Source organism: Oreochromis niloticus, linkage group LG5 (assembly GCF_001858045.2).
Source record: "Oreochromis niloticus isolate F11D_XX linkage group LG5, O_niloticus_UMD_NMBU, whole genome shotgun sequence".
Taxonomy (NCBI): Eukaryota; Metazoa; Chordata; class Actinopteri; order Cichliformes; family Cichlidae; genus Oreochromis; species Oreochromis niloticus.
Window position 1 is genome coordinate 12,242,884 of NC_031970.2, and position 21,588 is coordinate 12,264,471.

At 39.9% G+C, this 21,588-nt stretch overlaps 1 protein-coding gene across 8 annotated transcripts in view; it reads right to left on the reverse strand.

The window, feature by feature from the left end:
* The window catches only part of LOC100696627 (plasma membrane calcium-transporting ATPase 1), a 123,903-nt gene that overhangs the window by 33,938 nt on the left and 68,377 nt on the right, over positions 1 to 21,588 (reverse strand). For 6 of the 8 annotated variants that reach the window (XM_003447707.5, XM_005469679.4, XM_005469683.4 and 3 more), the window contains 6 exons: positions 19,797 to 19,994; positions 17,015 to 17,272; positions 16,690 to 16,815; positions 16,161 to 16,286; positions 9,335 to 9,370; positions 3,640 to 3,813 (listed from right to left, as the gene is read on the reverse strand). In XM_003447707.5, coding sequence (XP_003447755.1) covers positions 3,640 to 3,813; positions 9,335 to 9,370; positions 16,161 to 16,286; positions 16,690 to 16,815; positions 17,015 to 17,272; positions 19,797 to 19,994 — 918 coding nt within the window. The remainder of the gene's footprint in view (positions 1 to 3,639; positions 3,814 to 9,334; positions 9,371 to 16,160; positions 16,287 to 16,689; positions 16,816 to 17,014; positions 17,273 to 19,796; positions 19,995 to 21,588) is intronic. The other 2 variants (XM_005469687.4, XM_019359118.2) reach the window with 1 other exon arrangement.

Here is a 21,588-nt window from a genome sequence, read left to right on the forward strand (position 1 = left end):
ATTGTCTTTCTAAGGGTTTTAAGGGTTCTACAACATGTATCCTTAAACCTTTAGTTTCAATCCTTTGGGAATTAGACTTCTTTTGTTGCTGTGTTTCCAGTTTCTATGGACTCCTGTGTTCCTCCATCTCAGCTAACTTGTTTAGTCTCTGTATTCATGTAATTTTGTAGTTTACTTTCAAGTTTTTCATGTACCTGGCTCTAGTTTTACCTCCGTCTCTTTCCTCCTTTGCAACTGTTTGCCTTGCACTCATTAGTTTTACCTGTCTTTAATTACTTTCCATTGTTTCATGTAATCAGTCTTTGTCTGTATATAATCTTGTCTTTCCAGAAATCCTGTGTTTGACATCTGGATTCCTGTTTTATTTACTTCTTTGGGAATTATGTTTCCCATTTTCAGCTGTTAGTAAATAAAGGCTAATTTTCTGTTAGCATGCCCGCCTCCTCTAACCATTTTATGTCATGTATTATGTTATAATCGTGGTGATCCATTACCTATTATCTTATTTTTTATTCAGCAACTTATACTCACATTTTAAATGTACTTACTTGACTGATCTGCACTTCTCGTCCACATTATGAGAAGTAGAACTGTTTCATTTCATACTTTTACACATTTTTTTCTAAGCAGAAGACATGTCTGCAGTGACAAGTGCAAAGACTCACGGGACTGTTAATGTTTACCTTTAAATGCTTAATTTAATGACATTGTGATCATTATTTGAGTGATGATGTTTGTGTGTTGAAGAACACTGTAAAGGCTTATCTATTAACAGCCCACCATGACTGTGTCTGCAGTGATTAATGACACTTGTTCAGTGAACCTATTCAAGGTTGTTAAGGTTAATAAAACCAGCGTTCCTGGAACGCAGTGTATAGAGCACAGTGTGTCTTAACTCATGATGGAAATACTGCTGCTCAACTTCAGCTTTCTAAAGTTGGTCAATCTTAGTGCATTTTCAGATTGTATTCCCCATTATTTGCTCAAAAAAAAAAAAAAAAAAAAAATCCACCTGAGAACTAACGTAAAAAGTATCCTTAACTTGAACTATCTTTTAAAATCGTTTTTTCTGATTTCCTGCCTCATTGGAAAGGCCGGAATGTCCTCTATTGAGCACATCAGGACATAGTAGGGTAGCTCAAATAAGTCAACAGATATAGACCAAAACCAAATGTCCATTACAGAGGACATAAATGAATAGGCTGGGTCTCAGGAGACTATGGTTGCATTAGCTGCATGTAACTTCAAAGTAGAGACCCTTTAGTTTATTAGGTTTAAGTGACTTGTCCTCATTAAGTACTGCAGATTCAGTCACATTCAAGTTATTAAAAACCTTCTTTTATTTAAATTAGCATTTTTTAAGCAAAACCAACCTGGCATTTTTCACAGTGCTGTTGCAGCACTTTTCAGATCTCTTGTGGTGCTTTTAAAGATGATCTGATGAGCAGTCCTGCTGAAGACCTGCTGGCAAACTCTCCCTGTGGTCTAGCCGTTTGGGAAATATTTAACCACACTGTCCCCAGTCTGATTCTTCTACAAAGTGATTTTGATTGCATGTCATCCCCTTTGCTTTCCATGTCTCTGTTTCTATAGTCAACTACCAAAAGAAAATACGCTTTCATTTTCTTTAATCTATTTACGCTTTGGTGTCTAACTGCACTGATTCTGGACTGCCAACACTTGAATATATCTGGCTTGTAAAAACTTGAAAGGTGGTTAAACTATGATATTTAATAAGGCAGTGAAGTCTGGATGCCTGTAACCAGACAACATCCTGAATGTCAAACAGGTGAGGGGAAATAACAGAAAATTCCCATTTGTGTTTCTGTACTTCATCTCTCCTGTCAGTCACCTCCAGTCAAAGTGTTTGGCCCAAATTCTATTTCTGTTCGGTAATGATGTCCTGAAAAGCCCTTGGTGTATTAAGGTCAATTGAAATGACACAGAAAATGCCTTCAATTCCGGGATGAATCGTGTCCCCAATAAAAAAACATCCATCCAATAGAACTGAGTGCATTTTGACCCTCAGCCTCTTCGTCCCCGCGCTGCCTGATCACTTTGTGTGCTGTTAAAGGGCAAGTCACACTTTTTCTCGAATGTCGTCTTCGTGAGAGTCATGTAGCAGCATAGGTTTCATTTCTATGTATCTAATACAGAGACTTGTTTAGGATCTACTAGCCTGTAAAGAAGTAAAACTGCAAAGATTCTCTTAGTGTAATCAAAAAGAGACAAAACTGCCTTTCCAATAACTTCAGATATGTCTGATGTTGAATCGATCCTGTAGATATCTGGGTTGAACTAACAGTACAGTCAAAACTAAACACCTAATAATGAGTAGGATCACATAATAAAACAACCAGTTAATTCCATTAGTGATTCTGTACATTTTATGCATTATTTATCAGTTTTGACCTCTGTTGGTATTGTGACTGTGTTAGAACTGCAGCTGGAGACTCACCACTTATAGCTGTAATATACTGATAACATTAACTAGCCTTCACAGAGGCTGGCAAGGCGACGCCGTCAGACATGATCAAAATGTTTACTTAGCTTAGGGCACTCTGAACTCTTTTGGCAACAGAGCTGATTTAATAACTCTGGCAATCTCTTACATTTTTATTTAACACCATCATTCAGAGGCAGAGCAGTAATACTTAACGTATGACTCAGGAACCAACTCAGGATTGCCACAGGACGCTGGCTGGCCCACAGACATTTTATAATTCACTAAATAAAATCTACTGAAGGGGTTCCAGCTATGTTTAATGCTGTACAGAGTCCTTCAAAAGTAACCAATTCAATCAACTGCAGCTAAAATGCAGCAGCAGCAGCTTCCAAATATGGTAAAATAAATGACTTGTGATTCTGGCCGGGTATTCAAGTTAATATAGATAAGAAATAAGAAAAATATAGGAAAATGTTAACTATTATGTGAATACAGAAAACTACCACAACACTTTGTCTTCCTGGCAAAGTAACACTTTAAGTTTATTCTTCTAAATGGCAAAAAACAGACCACTGCATATCAACTGTAAGCTTTCATCAGGGTCTGATAAACACATAATCAGTCTGAATTAAATTACAGTAATGCTAACACTTGTGTGGAGGAGATTACCCATAGCTAGTGCTATGGGTAATCTCCATCAGAAGTGTTTGCTTGTTTAATGTTTATTAACCAGCCTGTGGTCTCCAGTGATTGTGCAAAAGTGGTCCCCAGACAAAGCAGCGCGAGTATCCCTGTTGTGGGCTCTCAGCATAAAACAAGTTGGAAAAAAAAGAAAAAAAAGAAGGGAGGTCCCATCGGAGTTTCACAGTGGTTTAAAAACTCAAATTACTGACATTCATTTGTGGCTGTTAAAGTATTCTTAATAATCAGTTAAAGTTGAAAGTTCAAGAACAAGCAAACCTCAAAATGTTTTACAAAACTATTATCTTCATTCATTTTGGCATGCCTCTTTAAATGTGGGGTACAGAACTGCGCTGACTCGACTTTTACGTTTTTGGAAAGTGAATTAAAAAAAATAAAAATACTCCACCCCAGGTTGAAGCTAGACCAGCAGATTCCCCTCAACCTCCAGCCTTTGTTCTTAGCTAGGTTAAGATTGTTCGTGTGTGCGTGTGTGTCTGTGAGCTACTCACCAGCCTTCCCAATCTGCACAGCTAGTCTGGTCAGTTTTCCCTGAAGCACAGACTTCTCCTTCTTGGTAACATTGACCTTTTTCACTGGTTTGACCTCTTCCTTCTCCTCAGACTCGGCGGCCTCTTCGCTCTTCAAAGGCTGTATCTCCAGAGCAATGCCATCCTGGGTCTTGGCTGTTAGGATGGAGGAGGTAAAAGGAGGAAGCGGAAGGTTTTACGGGGAATGACAGAAGGAAGGAAGTAGGGTTTGAGGTGGTGAGTAAAGACAGATGAGGACAGACAGAATAATGGAGAAAATTGATGGTAGTTGGGATAAGAGGAAGGTTTTGGATGGGAGCAAAATAAAAGTTGAATGAATTAAATTGATGTTTAATTGGCAACAAAATAAAACACAATGAGGGAGCAAGGTTCAGGAGTGGTTTGGGGATGAAGGAAGAGAGGCAGAAAACGTTACAGAATCAGTCTGAGGGAAAGCTGAAAAACGACAGGACGAGTTTTCTCAGAAAACAGAAACACCTCTGACTCCTAATCATTACATGGTGAACCTTTGGCTGAATGCAGAGAGCAGCATTTCATCGTTTTATGATCACACAACATTCATGATAAAAAGGTCCAGGTAGCTTTCAGAGAGCGTCACAGACGAGTTGGGTGCAGCAGTTCATAATGAAGTGCAGCAGACAGAACAGAGAACAGCAGATACAACAGAGAGGATTTAACACGGGGCTGTCAGTCACACACAATCACACACACAATCACGCACACATACAGTTTGTTTCACATCAGAGCTCCGAGTTTGAGATCTGAAGTCTGATGTGGAGTCTAGCTTTGCGTCCTGCTTGACGGCTCTGCTCTGCATTTGCATAAACAAACTGTGTATTTGCATTTCGCTTCATCAGCTGTGATCCTGTTTGGACTGTAGTAATGTATGTGGAGCTTTTGTGATCTGTTTGATCTCTGCTCACAGCGAATTCAGCTCCACTCGCTCCATCCACCGTTTGCGTAGTTCCATACCAAAGAAATATGAGCAGGTGATGAACGAAAACAAAACAGATCTTCTCTAATCTCACACACTGAGGTTTGATATTTGTCCTCATGAACGACTGAGCTGACAACTCTAGCTGGATGATTTTATCTTAAAATTCCTTCATTTCCTTGTCATGTTATTCACAATTAAATACTGGAAATGCTCTGCTGGGTCAACAAATTGGGGCAAAATTACTCAAACATCATTAAAACTATTCAGACTGACTGCTGGTAAACATTTCAACATCAAATATGGAACCAACATTTCCAACAAATCGTGGATATAAAGCAAGTTAGATAGATGACCAGAAAGTAACAAGTACTCTTGTATCGCTAAGGTTATAGCTCTACTGCTGTGAAAACATAACATTTATCCAAATTCCAAATTTTAGTTCAAAAATTATTCAATGGAATGAACCAAAGGAAAAAAATAAAACAAAAAACAATCCAACAATAATACTAATGTGAACTGGAATGAGGAGTAAAACCATGTCGTCCAGTTTTGCTTCACTTTTGCAGAAAGTTTCAGCAATAAGTTTAAAAGAAACTGAATTAAATAGAACTGAGAGACTGAGCCTCAAGCAAGAACTGATTTAAATGTTTTTAAGGGAATTGATTCTGTTTTTCCTTTTTTCTGTCAAATGTACAGTCAGTTTGCACAGGACTCTACCCAGTCCTGTAAAGTAGACCCTATAATCCAGTAGCTTTAGCATTCCACTGTGTGACTTTATCAGCTTCTCACATCGTTGTGGAGTAAGTTTTGCCCATTCTTTTTTAAAATGTTGCTTCAGTTTATGCACTTATTCAGTTTATGAACTGAAGTTGATGTTTGGGATCATTTATTTATACACGTCTCTTAAGTATTTTTCAGTCAGGTTAAAGTCTGGACTTTGACTGGATCATTGCGGCAACCTGAGTTTTTCTTTTTTCAGCCATTCTGTTGTAGATTTACTGCTGTGCCTGAGAACACCTGTCTTGTTGCATGTCTCGGTTTGAGTCAAGCTTTAGCCGTCAGACTGATGGCCTCAGATTTAACTTTGGAGTTCACAGTCGACCCAGTGACTGCAAGGTATCCGAGAAAAACAAGCCCAAATCATCAGCCCTCCACCACTGTGCTGACAGTTGGTATAAGGTGTTGGTGCTGATCTGTGTGTCTCAGTTTCTCCAAATGTGGCGTTGTGATTCACAGCCAAACATCTCCATTTTGGTCTCATCTGTAGAAAGGACATTGTTCCAGAAGTCCGGTTGTTTTGTTTACCTGCAACAGTCTTTTAAAAAAAAAATCCTCTTTTTTGTTTATGCAGATTAATTTTGAAATTCTTATGACTGACTGACATAAATCCTGGTATTAGCTGGTGAGAAAAGATGATGTTTGAATCTGAGGCCAATCTAACAAAAAAACTGAAGATTTAAGAGAGAAACATTATAAAAGTCCCTGCATGAGGCTCGTTGTCTTTAACGGCTATATTGCCTTCTAACCTGGGTAAAATGAAAGAATTTGCATGCTCAACAAAGCCAGGGAGTGTCACCCTAACATGTTTTTTTGTCTGACCACTTTTATCCACTCCTCAGTACCACCACCTTGCTCTGAGTTTCATCAGGTTGTTAATGAGAGACCCCCGACACAGATTATTTCCAGAAGGGAAGTAATTTCACAACAGCACGACCTCAACAAGACATTTAACATTCTGGATGTGGGGATGGGTCGGTGTTAAACCGGGAAGCTGCGGAGCCTTATGCACATGGTCCACTCTGAAGACAAGCCACAACATAGAACTAACTGACACAGCTTCACACGAACAGGACTGAGACCCACTGACCAACCACAGAAGTGTAAACAGGCGCAGCACTGAACCATGGGAGAACGCACGGCGAGCAGAGGGGAGGGGGTGTCTGACAATCAAAAAGTAAAGCAAGTCAACAAACAGAAGATGAACTCAAAGGATCACCCCAAAAAAATGAAAAACAACAGCGATGCAGAACCACGACAGAGAGAGACAGGAGGAGGTAGTGGAGGCTGCAGAGCTATGGAGGCTGCAGGAGATTTCAGCAAGACAAAAAGGAACAGAGGAGAGAATCAAACAGTGCCTACAAGACAACATGAAGTCCTGAGCAACGCCCTGCGAGGAGGCAACAGTGAGAGAAATGAGAGGAGTCAAAAGGGAAAAAGAAAACAAACTGAGGATAATACACAAACGGAACAGACGACAGCCCACAGCCCACTGATACTGCAAGGGTGCAACTCCCACATCCTCGTTTCAGCCCCCCCACCCGCAAACCCCCCCGGCCATGTCTGTTTTCCCTCAATACTGCCAAGAGAAGGTTACATTCACCACAGCATGTTAAAATGTGATTTAAAAAACAAACAAACTGTGGGGCATTTTAAAGGTGAAACATCAGATTCTCAGATTCTTCTTTTGCTGCTGCACTTCCTGCACAGATGTTTCACATTAAAAGCTTTCCAACTGCTCAAGGGACAAACACCCACATGATATTAAAGTGAAACATCTGCAGGAAGTGTCGTGATACAAAGAGTAAAAAAAAGGAAAAGCAATTATTAAATACATGATAAATAAACTATATTAAAAATTACATTTTTAGGTTTTAAACTAGAAACCAGCTATTCTGAGATGTGACCTTGGGCTTTTTAAAAAAGTGCAATGGGCTACTTAATCAAAAGACAAGGGTTAGACACCTTTGTCAGCCCATTTGTGGAATCTGCACCTCCCAAGACACCTGCAGTATAGGGTGTCACCACCATAGACAGTATAAAAGATGGTCTTAGCTGACCAGTCTAAATAGTGCCCAAGTGCATCAAACATGCATTACTTTTAATGGCCAGTAGGGGGTGCCTCCTCTGGTTGCAATAAGACTTTAGGTTGTCTAGAAGTCTGGAGAAAACAGCCCTCGGCTTCCTCGCACTCTGACCTCAGTAAAAACTTTCCATATGACTTTATGGCTCCACGGCTACTTTCAGGTCACAATAAAACAGGAAGTTCATAACTTATGGTTGGAAAAAATAAGCGGCTGGAAACACGACTGATGGGAGAACTGGGGCTATTTCACGTAGTTAATGTGCTGCAAAACTTGGAGCTAAAAAAGGCTGCAGAGGTAGTGACAAAGGCATTCAGGGCTTTAAGGTTCATAAAAATGAGCAAAGATGTTCCTAGAAATGTTGTCCAGCTTGTGTTTTTCAGCGGAGGTCGGCTGTGACTGCAGCACTGACTATAATTTCTGTGTGAAAAACAGTGATGAGCATCCAAAAGCTGTGCGTGCGTCTTTCTCTGTACATGAAGAAGCATTCTGTCTGCAGCAGATGCTTTAACCATGGGAGGTCTGGATGAGGGGAGTGTGTCGGTGTGTGCGCGTGTGTGTTTAAATGTGTGTGTGTGTGTTTGCTGAGACAGCTTGCAGAGGAAGCTGGCCATGTGCTGGAACACCCAGGACATGGAGGGCATTTGGCTGATTTTGGAGGTTGCCGCAATGACGTCATCAGCAATCTCACACACAGTCATTAAACCCATTAAACAAGGACACCTCAGAGGTCAGAGCAGTATGTTAGGAGTAACCCTCACTGATGGTCTCGTAGCCCAATTCTGACCGTGAACTAAGAGACTTTGATGAGGGGAAAAAAGATGTTTAGCAAGCACATGACTTACATTTAAGAGATTCGTAATAACCGTTCAATGTTTTTTTTTTTCAAACAGAAAATAGCGATAAAGATCTCAACAGTTGTATAAGTTAGTTTGCAAAGTGCACACTGATAACATTTACAAATCAGTACTGCTTCCAGGTTGGTTTGAATATTCTGAAAACAACTTAACTTGTTTCTGCAATTTAATTTTGTTTTTTTACGTGTGAATGTCTGTTGAATGTTTTGTGACATTTAAAGATTTGCTGATCAAACAAGAATTAATCATCATTTGAAGTCCTAGCTCTTTAGTCTGGCTAATATTTAATAACAGGGCTCTGAATGGACCTTCTGCAGGTGATTACCCATTGATTAGTGTGTCTCCTTATAGACATAATATATTAAGTACATCTGAATTATTACTAATTGATTGTTGTTTTTAACATTATATACTTCTGTTTCTTGTTGACTCTTGTGTATGCTTGCGCCTGAAGCTTGCAGGCCTCGCCTCTGTGTACTCCTTAGCAACAGGTGTCACCACAAAAACATGCCAACAGGTATGATGTCACTTTTGGTACACGTTCCTGTTGGCTAGTGCGACATGAACTTCCTGTAAGTGATCATAAATGACTTGTATAAGCCATGTCTTATTTTTGTTGTGAGTGCCGCAAATAAACGTGATTTACACAAAGATAACCACTAGGCTCACATTTTTTTAAATTTTCCTGTGGCTGATTTCTCACCCAAACATAAATCATGTGCTTCCAAAAAACATGCCCTGCTTTCAGGGTTGAGGCATTAATACACTTCTGCAGGGTGACCGCAGACTCGGCTGTTAGAGACTTGAAGGTTGAGAGTTGCACCCTTGGACAGGTAAAGCAAGGCGAGAGAACGTCCCCCTTTATACAGCAGAAAGAGAGAGAGAGGGAGAGAGATGGACTGGACACTCCCCTCCTGCCGCTGGGTGAAGGGTGAGGAGTGGGTGAGTAACAGGGAGGATGGAGGGACAAAGCGGGACAGATGGATGAATGGAGGGGTTACCTTTGTTGCGATTTTCGGGGGGTCCTTGTTTTTTACCTGTTCGGACAGAGAGAGAGGGCGGAATGCTGATAAGATGGCTCAAAGGAAAAATAAGATCAAATCAAACTGAGGGACAACACAAAGTTCAAACTGATAGAAACCCACAGGTGTGTGTGTGTCGTGTGTGTGCCGTGGGCAGGAATGGACGAATCAGAGGAGAGAGACACACGACTTCCCGCTGCGGAGAACCGATGGCCAAAGAAATCTAAAGTTTTAAAAATATTCATCAGAAATTTAAAACGTGGTTTAAAAGTAATCAGGCGATCAGTTCATTTGTACTTTACTGAAGCTTTGCATTGCTCTGTTTCTATCATTTAATGTGAGAAGGTAGACCTTTCAGGCAGATGTCTGTTTTTGAAATGACACTGAATTCATGTTATAGATCATTTCTTCCTTAAATAAGCAACAATAACATGTAAGACCCACCAATGTGCTCGCTTCTGTATTTCACTTCACTATATGCAGTGTGAATTCATCTGTACCAGCACACTGCGGCCTTTTTTAAAAGGCAATGCTTCACATGGTACATAACATTGTTACTATGATACTTACTTTATCTAAGCTTACTGAAGTTTTGTTCATTATGTACATCGTTAAATAGACTGCATGTTGGTCTGTCATTCTTGTAAGCTGCGTTATTTTCATATTATATTTTCTGACTGTGGTTTGGAAAGGTTGGTCATTAGACTGAGAAGTCAACAAGGAGATTTATTGTAAAAAAAATGTTGATATTATGGTTATTTATTTATCAGAGTGTGGATTTTTTTATTTTTTTACTTTGAAATGGAGCGTAATGAAAAATGTTAAGACTCAATTATTTCACACAATCATTGAAGGTTGTGTGATGTGAATAATCAAATCTATGTTAGCACAGCCACCGCATTGATTTGTTTCTATTTAATTCAGTACTGCCTCAAAAGGCTGCCAGCACAGCTGCAGACGCTGTGATTAACAGTGACCAGGTTTACATTTTATTTTGAAATCAGTTCTTTGTTTGAGCGGAAAGTGAGAGTTAACAGGAAGCTTTGTTTTTTAGGGCACTCCCTTTGTAGAGTGGTTGTGAGATGCTCTGACATGCATCAAAACATCATTTTATTTTTGTCTGCTGATTTTCTTGAGGTCTGATTTTTTTTTATATGACTAACAATGCGTTCACTTCCTGCCAAGATGCCGTCTGTGTATCCTCATTATGTGCATGATGTCTTGTGGCGTTGGTGCCCCGAAGAGCCGGCCAAGGCAGTCTTGGAGATAATGTTCCCGTTTTATATCCCTAATGGTCCCCTTTTAGAAGACTTTTAGAGGTCCATATTAGAAGGATAGCAGTATGGCATTGATTTTTTTAATCTTTTATTGACTTTTTACTTTTGCTTTCATTTGCTGAATATGTATATTTTTGTTGATTTATTTATTTATTTTTTCAGATTTAATCCTCAAAAAAGTATTTAGGCTTAGGAAAGGGTTGCGGTTTAGGTTAAAAGCTGCATCTTTATAACAGTAACCGTGCACATGTAAAGATAATGACTTGAGAGTTACAGACACTCTCACTAGTGCTAAAACTCAGTGTGTCAGGGCACATATGCCAACGGACACTTTGTGTGTAAACGAGCCATTCCAGTGGCTTTGACTAAACAGCACTAATTGATGCCCCGTCGATCAAACTGGGCTGTCTGAAGTGGACTGCTGAATCTCTAAAAGGGATTTTATTCACCCCAAAAATGACTGAAAAGCTAAACACGTGGGCTGATGCTGTCTCTGAAATTGATCTTAACGAGGTGTCATGTACTGATTAGACACAATAAAGCATATCACAGGTGAAGTGCAGGTCAGGTTCGTTTTCCTGCTCATAGGAAGTTAACTTCCTGCTGCAGTAAAACTAAGCTGTCTGCTTTTATTATGAAAGGAACTTTGGCAAGGTCAGAGCTAAACAACACGCACACACACACAGAGCTCTTTGTTATTCAGTTGGTGGCTTGTTATTGAGAGTGAACTGGTTCAAGTATGCGTGTGTGTGTGTGCGTTTGTAACATTATGAGGGGCCGTACAAGCCAAAATTCATTCTTTCACTCTCACACACATACATTCTTCTTTCACACACATATATTTTCACTCTCACATACATACATTTTCACTCTCACACACATACATTCTTCTTTCACACACATATATTTTCACTCTCACATACATATATTTTCACTCTCACACACATACATTCTTCTTTCACACACATATATTTTCACTCTCACACACATATATTTTCACTCTCACACACATACATTCTTCTTTCACACACATATATTTTCACTCTCACACACATATATTTTCACTCTCACACACATACATTCTTCTTTCACACACATATATATTTTCACTCTCACATACATACATTTTCACTCTCACATACATACATTTTCATTTATGCATTCCTACATTTTGCTCTCATTTACATGCATTCAATATGCATTTAATCTCACAAATAATATATGTATGTAAGAAGAGAATGCATACATGTCAGAAGAAAATATATGTATGTGAATGAAAGAGTATAGTGGAAACGGAAGGAGTTTAATGGAAACGGAAGGCTGGGTGTCTGTACCGCTGTGATTGGCTGAGAAGCACGCGCGGGTCACTTTCAAGTGTCTGACAGTATGGAGGGGGGAGAAGAAACTCGAGTTCTTCAGCAAGCTATCGGGGTGTTAAGAAATATTTTATCATCTCCTGAAACGGTCACATCGTTGTCCTCGTCACTTGATCGAGATGGGACGGGCTCAACTTTTTTTTTTACGTGCGCTCAAATTTTTTTTAGGTGCGCTCAGAATAGTGGGACAAAAATAAGGCCATAGGTAACAGGCATCTCCGAAAATGTTAGAGCACTTATGGAAATATGTGATGTCTTGATGAATCAAGCAGATATTTGAAGTTTACACAGCACCATTCTCGCATGAAAATATCTTAAAAGTTTATTTTGTGACCTATGGCGTTATTTTTGTGCCACAAAACCAGCCAATCACAGACTTGGATGCAAAAATATCTGATTGGCTGTTCTGGTCTCCAATCAGCTCGAAATGACGAAATGCAATATCTCAGAATCCATTTCGTCCAAAACTCAAACGAGGCAGTGGCAGAGAAGCACAGAGTGGCGGGGTTTGAAATATTACTCTTTCTGGGTTACTGTGGCGTTATTTTTGTGCCACTATTCTGAGCGCACGTAAAAAAAAAAGTTGAGCCCGTCCCATCTCGATCAAGTGACGAGGACAACGATGCGACCGTTTCAGGAGATGATAAAATATTTCTTAACACCCCGATAGCTTGCTGAAGAACTCGAGTTTCTTCTCCCCCCTCCATACTGTCAGACACTTGAAAGTGACCCGCGCGTGCTTCTCAGCCAATCACAGCGGTACAGACACCCAGCCTTCCGTTTCCATTAAACTCCTTCCGTTTCCACTATACTCTTTCATTCACATACATATATTTTCTTCTGACATGTATGCATTCTCTGCTTACATACATATATTATTTGTGAGATTAAATGCATATTGAATGCATGTAAATGAGAGCAAAATGTAGGAATGCATAAATGAAAATGTATGTATGTGAGAGTGAAAATATATGTATGTGAGAGTGAAAATATATGTATGTGAAAGAAGAATGTATGTGTGTGAGAGTGAAAATGTATGTATGTGAGAGTGAAAATATATGTGTGTGAAAGAAGAATGTATGTGTGTGAGAGTGAAAGAATGAAAATATATGTATGTGAGAGTGAAAATATATGTGTGTGAGAGAAGAATGTATGTGTGTGAGAGTGAAAGAATGAATTTTGGCTTGTACGGCCCCTCATATAACATTGAAGGCTTTTATCCCGGCAAGATAACTGATGGGTGTGACTTGACATGAATGCATGAATGTGTGCAGTGCATGTGTGTGTGTTTACAGCGGATTGATGCAGCCATGTGTGACAGTAAAGTCTGCTGTGTGTCTGCTGTTAAAAGAACACAGGAACCTCATGACAGTGCCTCTGTGTGTGTGTGTGTGTTTGTGTGCGCGCTTCTATCTTTGCGAGGATTCACTTCCAATTTGGAAAATAAGGGCATTTTTTTAAAAGTTAAGATCCCTTTTGAAAAGTCTGAAAATATCAAAGCAAGGACTTGTTCTGAAAAGTGATGACACTTCTCACTTCAAAGAGTTTCTGAGGGTTTGTGCTTTGTTTCAGGATAAGGATTAGTAATACATCTTAAGATTAAGATTAAAGCTTTGACAATGTAAACATGGAAGTAACGGCCTGTGTATGAGATGTAAATGTAAAGGCTCTTTTCTTTAAGATTTAGAATTTAATTTTAGCTGAATGTGTTTTGTGGTTCTCCTCATTAGGAAGTCAGCACCAATTTTGTTTTTGTCTGCTTGTCTGTTTTTTTATGAACCAGAAACTGGAGGCCGAAATGCAAACCTGAGCGTCTCTCTCCGCTGAGCTGGTACATTCAGCCAGTTCACAATGAATGCCTGACAAACTCAAACTTTAGCCAGTAAAACAAAATGATCAGACAAAAACAAACTAAAGGAAAAGGATACATGTGTAAAAGGGGGTTAGCATGATCACAAGCAAATCAAAAGCAATAGAGACCGACTGCAGAAGCCTGTTGTTTTACATCTGCTCTGACATAGTACAAGGATCATCTGGACGTTGGCTTTTGAAGGGTCCCTCTAAAAAGAAGCAACTGTGTTTCACACAGGTAATCGATATTACGTAACTGGCCAATTAACTCAGTACTGTGGCCATAAATTTACATGAATAAATGAGACCATGATGAGGTGTTTGCTCAGGTGACCAATCAATCTGTCTTTGAGTCTTTGTGAAATCACAGTTCAAGTGTTGCTTTACTGAAATATTAACAATGATTGTTTGCAAGCCCACAACAGAGAACAAAAAGTTTAAATGGCCTGTCAAGATTCCCATCAAGCACTTGAACATAACAACTGAATAATGTTAAAAATTAAAGTACTTTTTAAAATTTTAGATCTGGGTGTCAAGCTCATTTTAGCTCATAGGCCACATACAGCTTGATTTGATCTTAAGTGGGCAATTGCAAACCATTGCATAACAACCTCTAAAGTGCTCCCTTTCTTTTAGTGTACAGAAGTACATTCTGCACACTTTCCTGTTTAATGAACCGTCCACTTACAAATGATAATGAACAGCTTGACGTGACTGAAAGTGAACCTATTATGCTTTTTTTGAAATTATTTTCTGTCACATGTCACATAATGGCGGATTTTCTAATTAAACATGGCAAAAGTTTCAAATAAAGAGGTCAGTATATCCTTGACTGATTTCTGTGAGCCAAAAGTTCAGGTTGCAGTGTGCTCTGAATGCTTGATTTCATTTTTTTTCTACTTTTGGATCTGTATGATGTGAATAAGAGAGGATATACATAATATGGTCCCCTCAGGCACACAGCTCCACCTGTGAGCACGGAAGCCCCACCTACCTGCTATTCAAACCTGTTCAATGAGCAGCCAATCAGATGGAGTAGCTAAAACAACTTGTTTGAACTGAGATGCTGCACCAGGGACCAGTAAAATATCAATAAGCGTTATTTTCTAACTGAATCATGCAAAGCTATTTTGAGCCCAAGAATCATGTCCAACTCATCAACAGCCTCCAAACTCTGGAGATTCATCTAGTGGGCAACACTGAGTCCTTTAAAGGACTGGGGCTGTATGTTAATACCCTGCATTATGCTCCTCTTTTCTGTCTTCTCTTTCCTCTCACCCCCAGTGGGCGCTCTCTGAGCCTGGTTTTATTGGAGGTCTCTCCCTGCTTTGAGAGCTCTTGGAGGTGGGAATGATCATTGGGAATGATCAGATTTTGTATCTTACTATATAAAGTTCCTTAAGATTGCTTTTTAGTGAAATGCAGCTGTGCAAATAAAAATTAACTAAGCTTAACTTACAGAATGAAGTAGGCTATATTGATCATGCATGTAATAGCCATTTATCCCCTTAAGGATACATGGTCACATGCATTTCTTTGAAATGTAGCTTTGGTTACAACCATAGACTGTATATAAAAGAAGGACGGAGCAGAAAAGTGCAGCTAGTGCAGTTTTTTTCAGATGTCCAGCAAGAGGTGACTGTTTGCAGACGTCTAGGAAGTACTTGTCCTCAGTACTTGTCTGATGAAGCACATTTAACATTTTGAGCCTATGACACCGCGGTATGCCTTGGTTTCTGAATCGGCTCCACCTCACATCATATCCTGTTTGTAAACACCAAGATTGTCATACCAAAAAAGGTCAGCTCAAGGTTTAAAACAGGACTTTGCATCTTTTATATATAGTTTAAGCTAATTAACTTGTGGGAGCCCCTTTGTAGACGTCACTTTTATTTCACTTGTTTTCGGCCGGTACAATCACAATATTACTCATCTTTGGTCTCGTGTATTCACTATGGAAGGTTTTTGTGCTTAGATTGAAGTTAAATAAAGCTTACAGATCACATTCAGACCCTTCAAAAAGCTCTGCTGTTATCAGCTCAGACTGGATGAACTCTACCTGCTGACAGAGTCGGCTGGTACGACAGGAGAAACGTCAAATCAACACCAGCTGATAAAAACGGGCAAAATATTTCCGATCAGCCTGTTCAGAAATATTCAGAAGCTGACACGGTGACAGTCGTTCTAGCCAAACTTTCCTCACAACACTTCACAGACTTACTGTCCTCGTATGACCTTCCACACTTCAACATATGTTGTGTTTCTTGAGATGTGTGTGACAGGCTTTGTCTCATGTCTTACTTTTCTTGACCTTCTTCTCTTCGTCGTTCTCGCTGGCACCCAGCAGAGTAAAGATGATGCCTGTTTGAGAGTTGAGGCCGACAGCTGACACCACCATCCTGCCTGATCCCTCCATCACGTGGGTCCCTGAGGAAATATTCAAAAAGCTACGAGTCAAAAAAGAAGCTTTATTTATTTATTTTTTTAAACTGTTACTGTGTTACTGTCATTTGTTTTCATTTTAAATCAATGTCAAAGCACTTATTTATCCATCTAATCTCATCTTAAGATGCATCACTGAATATTTAAAATGACATGCTTTTACTTATGTTGCTTTTTTTCTAGGTAAATAGTCTTGCACTCTTGTGTAGCCCTACGCCGCATCCAGATATCCTTCTGAATCCAGGGATTGAATTCATACATGGTGTAATAGGAAGTTTTAGCTTTGGCGGCGTGTCAGACAGCTCTTGTTTTATAAACACGACATCCATCTTTCAGTCAAACACCGTGAACCTGATTTTTTTAGGAGAACAGTTTTCCAGGCACTCACCGGACAGCAGCATGGGGTCTTTCTCCATAGACTTGCGAACCTGGTCAGATTCCCCTGTCAGAGAGCTCTCGTCAATCTTCAGGTCATTGCCTTGGATCAGGATACCATCAGCAGGCAGCAGGTCCCCTGCAAGCAGATAGATCAGATAGGTCAAAATCTTTTTCCCCCATCAGCCACAGGGTCTGAACAGGATCTTACACAGAGTCCTTTTACATTTACATTTTGTATTGTAAAGCAGCTCCACAAAGGTTGTTGCTGTAGTCATAAAAGCTTGACAGTTAAACATCACATGAAATAACCAAGTAAAGATGTTTGAGTTTCATACCGTATTTGATCTGAGCGATGTCTCCAACCACGATCTCGGCCACAGGGATCTGGATGACCTGACCTTTGCGGATGACTGTGAACTTTTGTTCTTGCTCGATGCGACTCTGCAGCCCGCGGAACTGCTTCTCCTTGGACCAATCGTTGAAGGCCGTCACCAGGACCACAATGATGACTGAGAACAAGATGGCAGCTCCTTCGATCCAGCCAGCCTGGGCCTCGCCCTCGTCCTCGGCGCCACCCGAAGATGCGCCGCATGCTGTGAAAACATGAGGACATGTTGAAATCAAATCCCATCGTAACAGCAAAGACAGGTGGCGCGGTGGAGAGCCCTTATTGGAAAGGTTAGGCAATGACGGCTGACTGTGTAATGATTTAATGAACAGGTAAGGAAAGATGCTCTAAGGTGTGATGAGGTTTAAGATCACATATGGTGTTGTATTGTGCATTTAAAGTGGGAATCCTGAAATTCCAAGTTCCCAGTCGCAATTTTAATCTGGATGCCCTCTCAAGTCAGACTTCCTACTTAGAATTTGGAGACGCAAGAAAAAACCCAAATCTGAATTCTAAAATTGCAGTGACAACCATAGACCACTGGAATATCCTCCACTCAGGCATAACATCATCACATTATAATTTTTTCTCTTTTGGATTTTTATGGAGGCACAAAACACAACATTGCACAACTGCTGTATCTCAATTATCCTGCTTTAATAATTGTAAAATCATTAAAATTTAATTAATTGCTCAGCCATCTTTCAGATTAGCAAAAAGCAAAAATGACCTGTATCCTTCACAGTCAGGAATACTGTCAAAAGCTAAACAAAAACTTTACTTAAACAACTTTATTTACAGTATATATAATATATACATCTCCATATAAATAATAATATAAATTAAAATACAAACCAACTACCTACAGATATCAGAATACTGAAAATAAATAATAATAATTAATAAATACATGTTACTTTTGGAATAGATGCAGTAATTGTGGGACGTGCAAAGGTTTGGGCTTTCAGTAACCCCTATGGAAAAGATGAGAGCTTGGAAAACCTTAACCTTTAATCAGCTGAAAAAGTTTCTACTCCTAATTTGTCATCTTTCAGAAATTCGTGACTAGCAGATAATTTCCTGTTTCTAGATATTTTTAGACTCCCTTGCATGCAAAGCATCTTCACAATCCACAAACATACTGCTCCCTTTTTCAGCAAACAGAGCTTTGATAATTAAGGCCAACAAAACATATTTTATCTCAGTCTGCACAGAGCAGCTGTTACCCTGATCCAAATGCTGCTTTGCTGACCGTACACACTGACTTTTGTGACGCAGCAGCAGGTGAGGTTTTTCCTCTGATGTGGGCCCTGATTGTGAATGAACCCCACGCAGCGAAACAGTGCAGCATCACTTCTGTGTCAGCTAAACATTCCCGTTGCTGCTCCTCTGCAGACATCTTGTTTCGATTCCTGGCGCTCCCATTAACCACCACTACTGAATGACATTTTAGATAGCGGAAATTGCAAGCTGGAAGTGCTCTGATTTCCTTTTATAGCCTTCCCTGCTTTGTAGGCATCAGCTTCATTTTCAGATTCTCACTCACTTGATTAGAGGAGCCCGTGAATGTGTGAGTGTTACCACGAGGCTTAAAGAGTCAGATAATTTATCAGGCTCTGAATTGTCATCAAGTGACAATTCCTAATGGCAGTTCTTAACCTCTCTTAGCCAACTCAATTAAGGCTCACCGAGCTAATGAAGTTCTTGCCACAATTATCGTTTCATTATTTGCATGAAGTAAAACGTATCTGCGTGTAAACACTTGAAGAAAGTCACGTTTAGATGTTTGTTTGCTGCACCAGTTTATTTACTTACTTCATTTAATGCAAAAATTGACAGTAATGGAAACTAGCACAGTAACTACTGACATTATTAAACAGATGAATGATCAGATTTCTTGTTTTATAAAAGTGGATTACGTAAAAATTAAAGTAAATAAATCCACTTATAATTTACCCAGAAAAACACACCTGATAAAGCGTGTAATTAAAATAAACGAGATGGATATATTAGAAAAAAATACAGGTGGCCGCTGGTGCTACCCCTCAGCCCCTTAGTAGATACACGTGTGGTATTAATTTGAAACTCCCATGTCGCCTCCTTCTGGAGTTATCGCATTCACAAGATTTCACATACTTGAGTGTCCACATCAAGTTCTAGTATTTTATAACAGCGCTCTAATTAATCTGCATCTGTGCATGGCACCCATTCAGTTTTGGCCAACCCGGCCTGTCAGCTGATTGCTGGGCTTGCCTTTTTCAGGTGTTTAACCCATGTTGCCTTCCACCTCACAAAGGAAATGATTTCACTTCCTGGGAGTCTTATAAAACCGAGTTAACTTCACTTGCTTTGGTTTATGTTGGAGTTCCCTCTATTTTAAGCCACGGGTAGTTTTGTCTTAGCAGTTATTTGACTTCTTAACTAATTTAACTTAATTCGTTTAAAATAATAAAATTATCCAGAGAAAACTCCAAAAACCAGACGACACGCTGCAAACAAGCACTTGGCGACAGTGGGAAGGAAAACTCCCACTGGAAAAACAACCCTCTTTGTTATGTCTATGTGTGCAGCTTGCTATACTGATAACTTAGCACTGCCACCTCTCCATATATGTTCATCTCTGGCTCTGAAAAACCACCAGCTGGCAGCAGCTAAAATGCTCAGGTTGAGTCTTCAGTGTACCGAAAGCAATGGGTAAAGACACAGCGTCTACGACCATCTACACTGACCTTCACTGTCACCGCCAGGTGGATGGTAGAAAGACAGGCCCAGTGAGATGATTGCAGCGATTTCCAGAATGATGAGCGTGACGTCCTGCAGAGCTTCCCACACCAGCTGCAGGAATGTCTTGGGCTTCTTTGGGGGGATAAAGTTCTGTCCAAATGACGTGTGACGTTTTTCCAAATCGACAGGGTTACCAGACAGACCTGCAGACACAACCGAAAAGTCATGAATATTGACATCAACATTAGTTATTGTTCTTTAGTAAAACAGTAATTATTCTGACATGTGGATGGAAACTTGGAGAAATGTCAAATGAATCCAGCAACATGACAAAGAGTGCAGACATACAGACACAGTTACAAAGAACAAGGATTCCTGCAACAGATGGTTTAGCCCACAAATAGCCCTGATCTCAATGTTATGAAGTCACTCTTTGTCAGGGTCAGCTCTAAGAAGTTCAGAGCAGCTATTACAATACAACACATGTCACAGTCTTGAAGACATCCAAGACTGTGAGATGTACTGAAAAACTGAAATCATTTCCTATATCAATTTATTTTCGTTTTTGCACTTTTTTTTAAGCTTTGGGTTTTATTTATTTCTGTTAACTGAAATGATTTAATATTTTGAAGAACTGTACAGAGATATACCTTTTTCTGTACAGAGATATACTCTGTTTTCCGTATTTCTGTGACGTCTCTCTGTGTGTACCTGTGTTGCAGGTGGATGAGTGTTGCAGTCAGACTGAAGTGTGTTGCTGTGTTAATATTTAGTTAGAGCAATGCTGTTTATAGCGCTAAAGTTCACCGCCCCTAAATATCTCAATGAATTTGAAATATAACTATTACAATCTTGTTCTGCAAGACATGCTTTTTCCATCACAGCTTATCAGCAGCAGCAATAGCAGCTCTGTACAAGGGTCAAACCTCAAAGGCTAACTCCTGTCTTCAAACTTTATTATGTTAACTCACCACACAGGGAAGAAGATGCACTTTAGTAATAGAAAGTCAAGATCAGCCCACTTTTGCTGCAGACTGCAGCATTTCCACACACAGTACTTATTTGAGGAATTCACCAAAACAGACCTGTTCCACCCAGAAACCTTCTGCAATGACATACTCATCATTTCCGCCACAAAAAAATGACCTAAAGGTCAGAAATCTGGTACACTCAGGTTCAACAACACAGATTGGAAAAATAAATCCCCCGATCAAGGGTGAATTATAAGCAGCTGTGAGGGGGTGTGTTGTTTTATAAGTTTCAGTGACGATTCCTGAACGTTTCTTTTTCTTTTGCTTTGTTTTGTAACAGCGGCTGAACTTTTGTGGCTTGCGACCTCTAAAACAACCTTTCATTCCAAGTTACAACCGTCTACTGGCTGCAATTAGTTCAACGAAAGAGAAATAATGTAATTAACTTTTAGAGGGTGATGAACTGAAAATGAAATGACAGGAAAGAAAGCTAAATATTAGCAGAAAGCAGCTAGAAATCAAACTTTATCCTCATCCTTTCAGTCATCCTGCCACCCTTCAGCTTTATCCTGTGGCCCCTCGTGTTGATCACAGTCACCGGGTCAGGGGCCTCCAGCGTGTCTGTCTGCGGCAGTGATGAAACCAAAGCAGCCTGAACTGACCCGAGTTCCCCTCCTGCTGAACACGCAATCTGCTGCTCCACCAGAGCCAATCTGGTCCACGTCAACACAGCACCACCCGTTCAGACCAGCCCAGTCTGGATGAGTTGCTCACAGGAAACTAATGAACCATCCCGTTAAACATCAAATTTGAAATCTAAATGAAC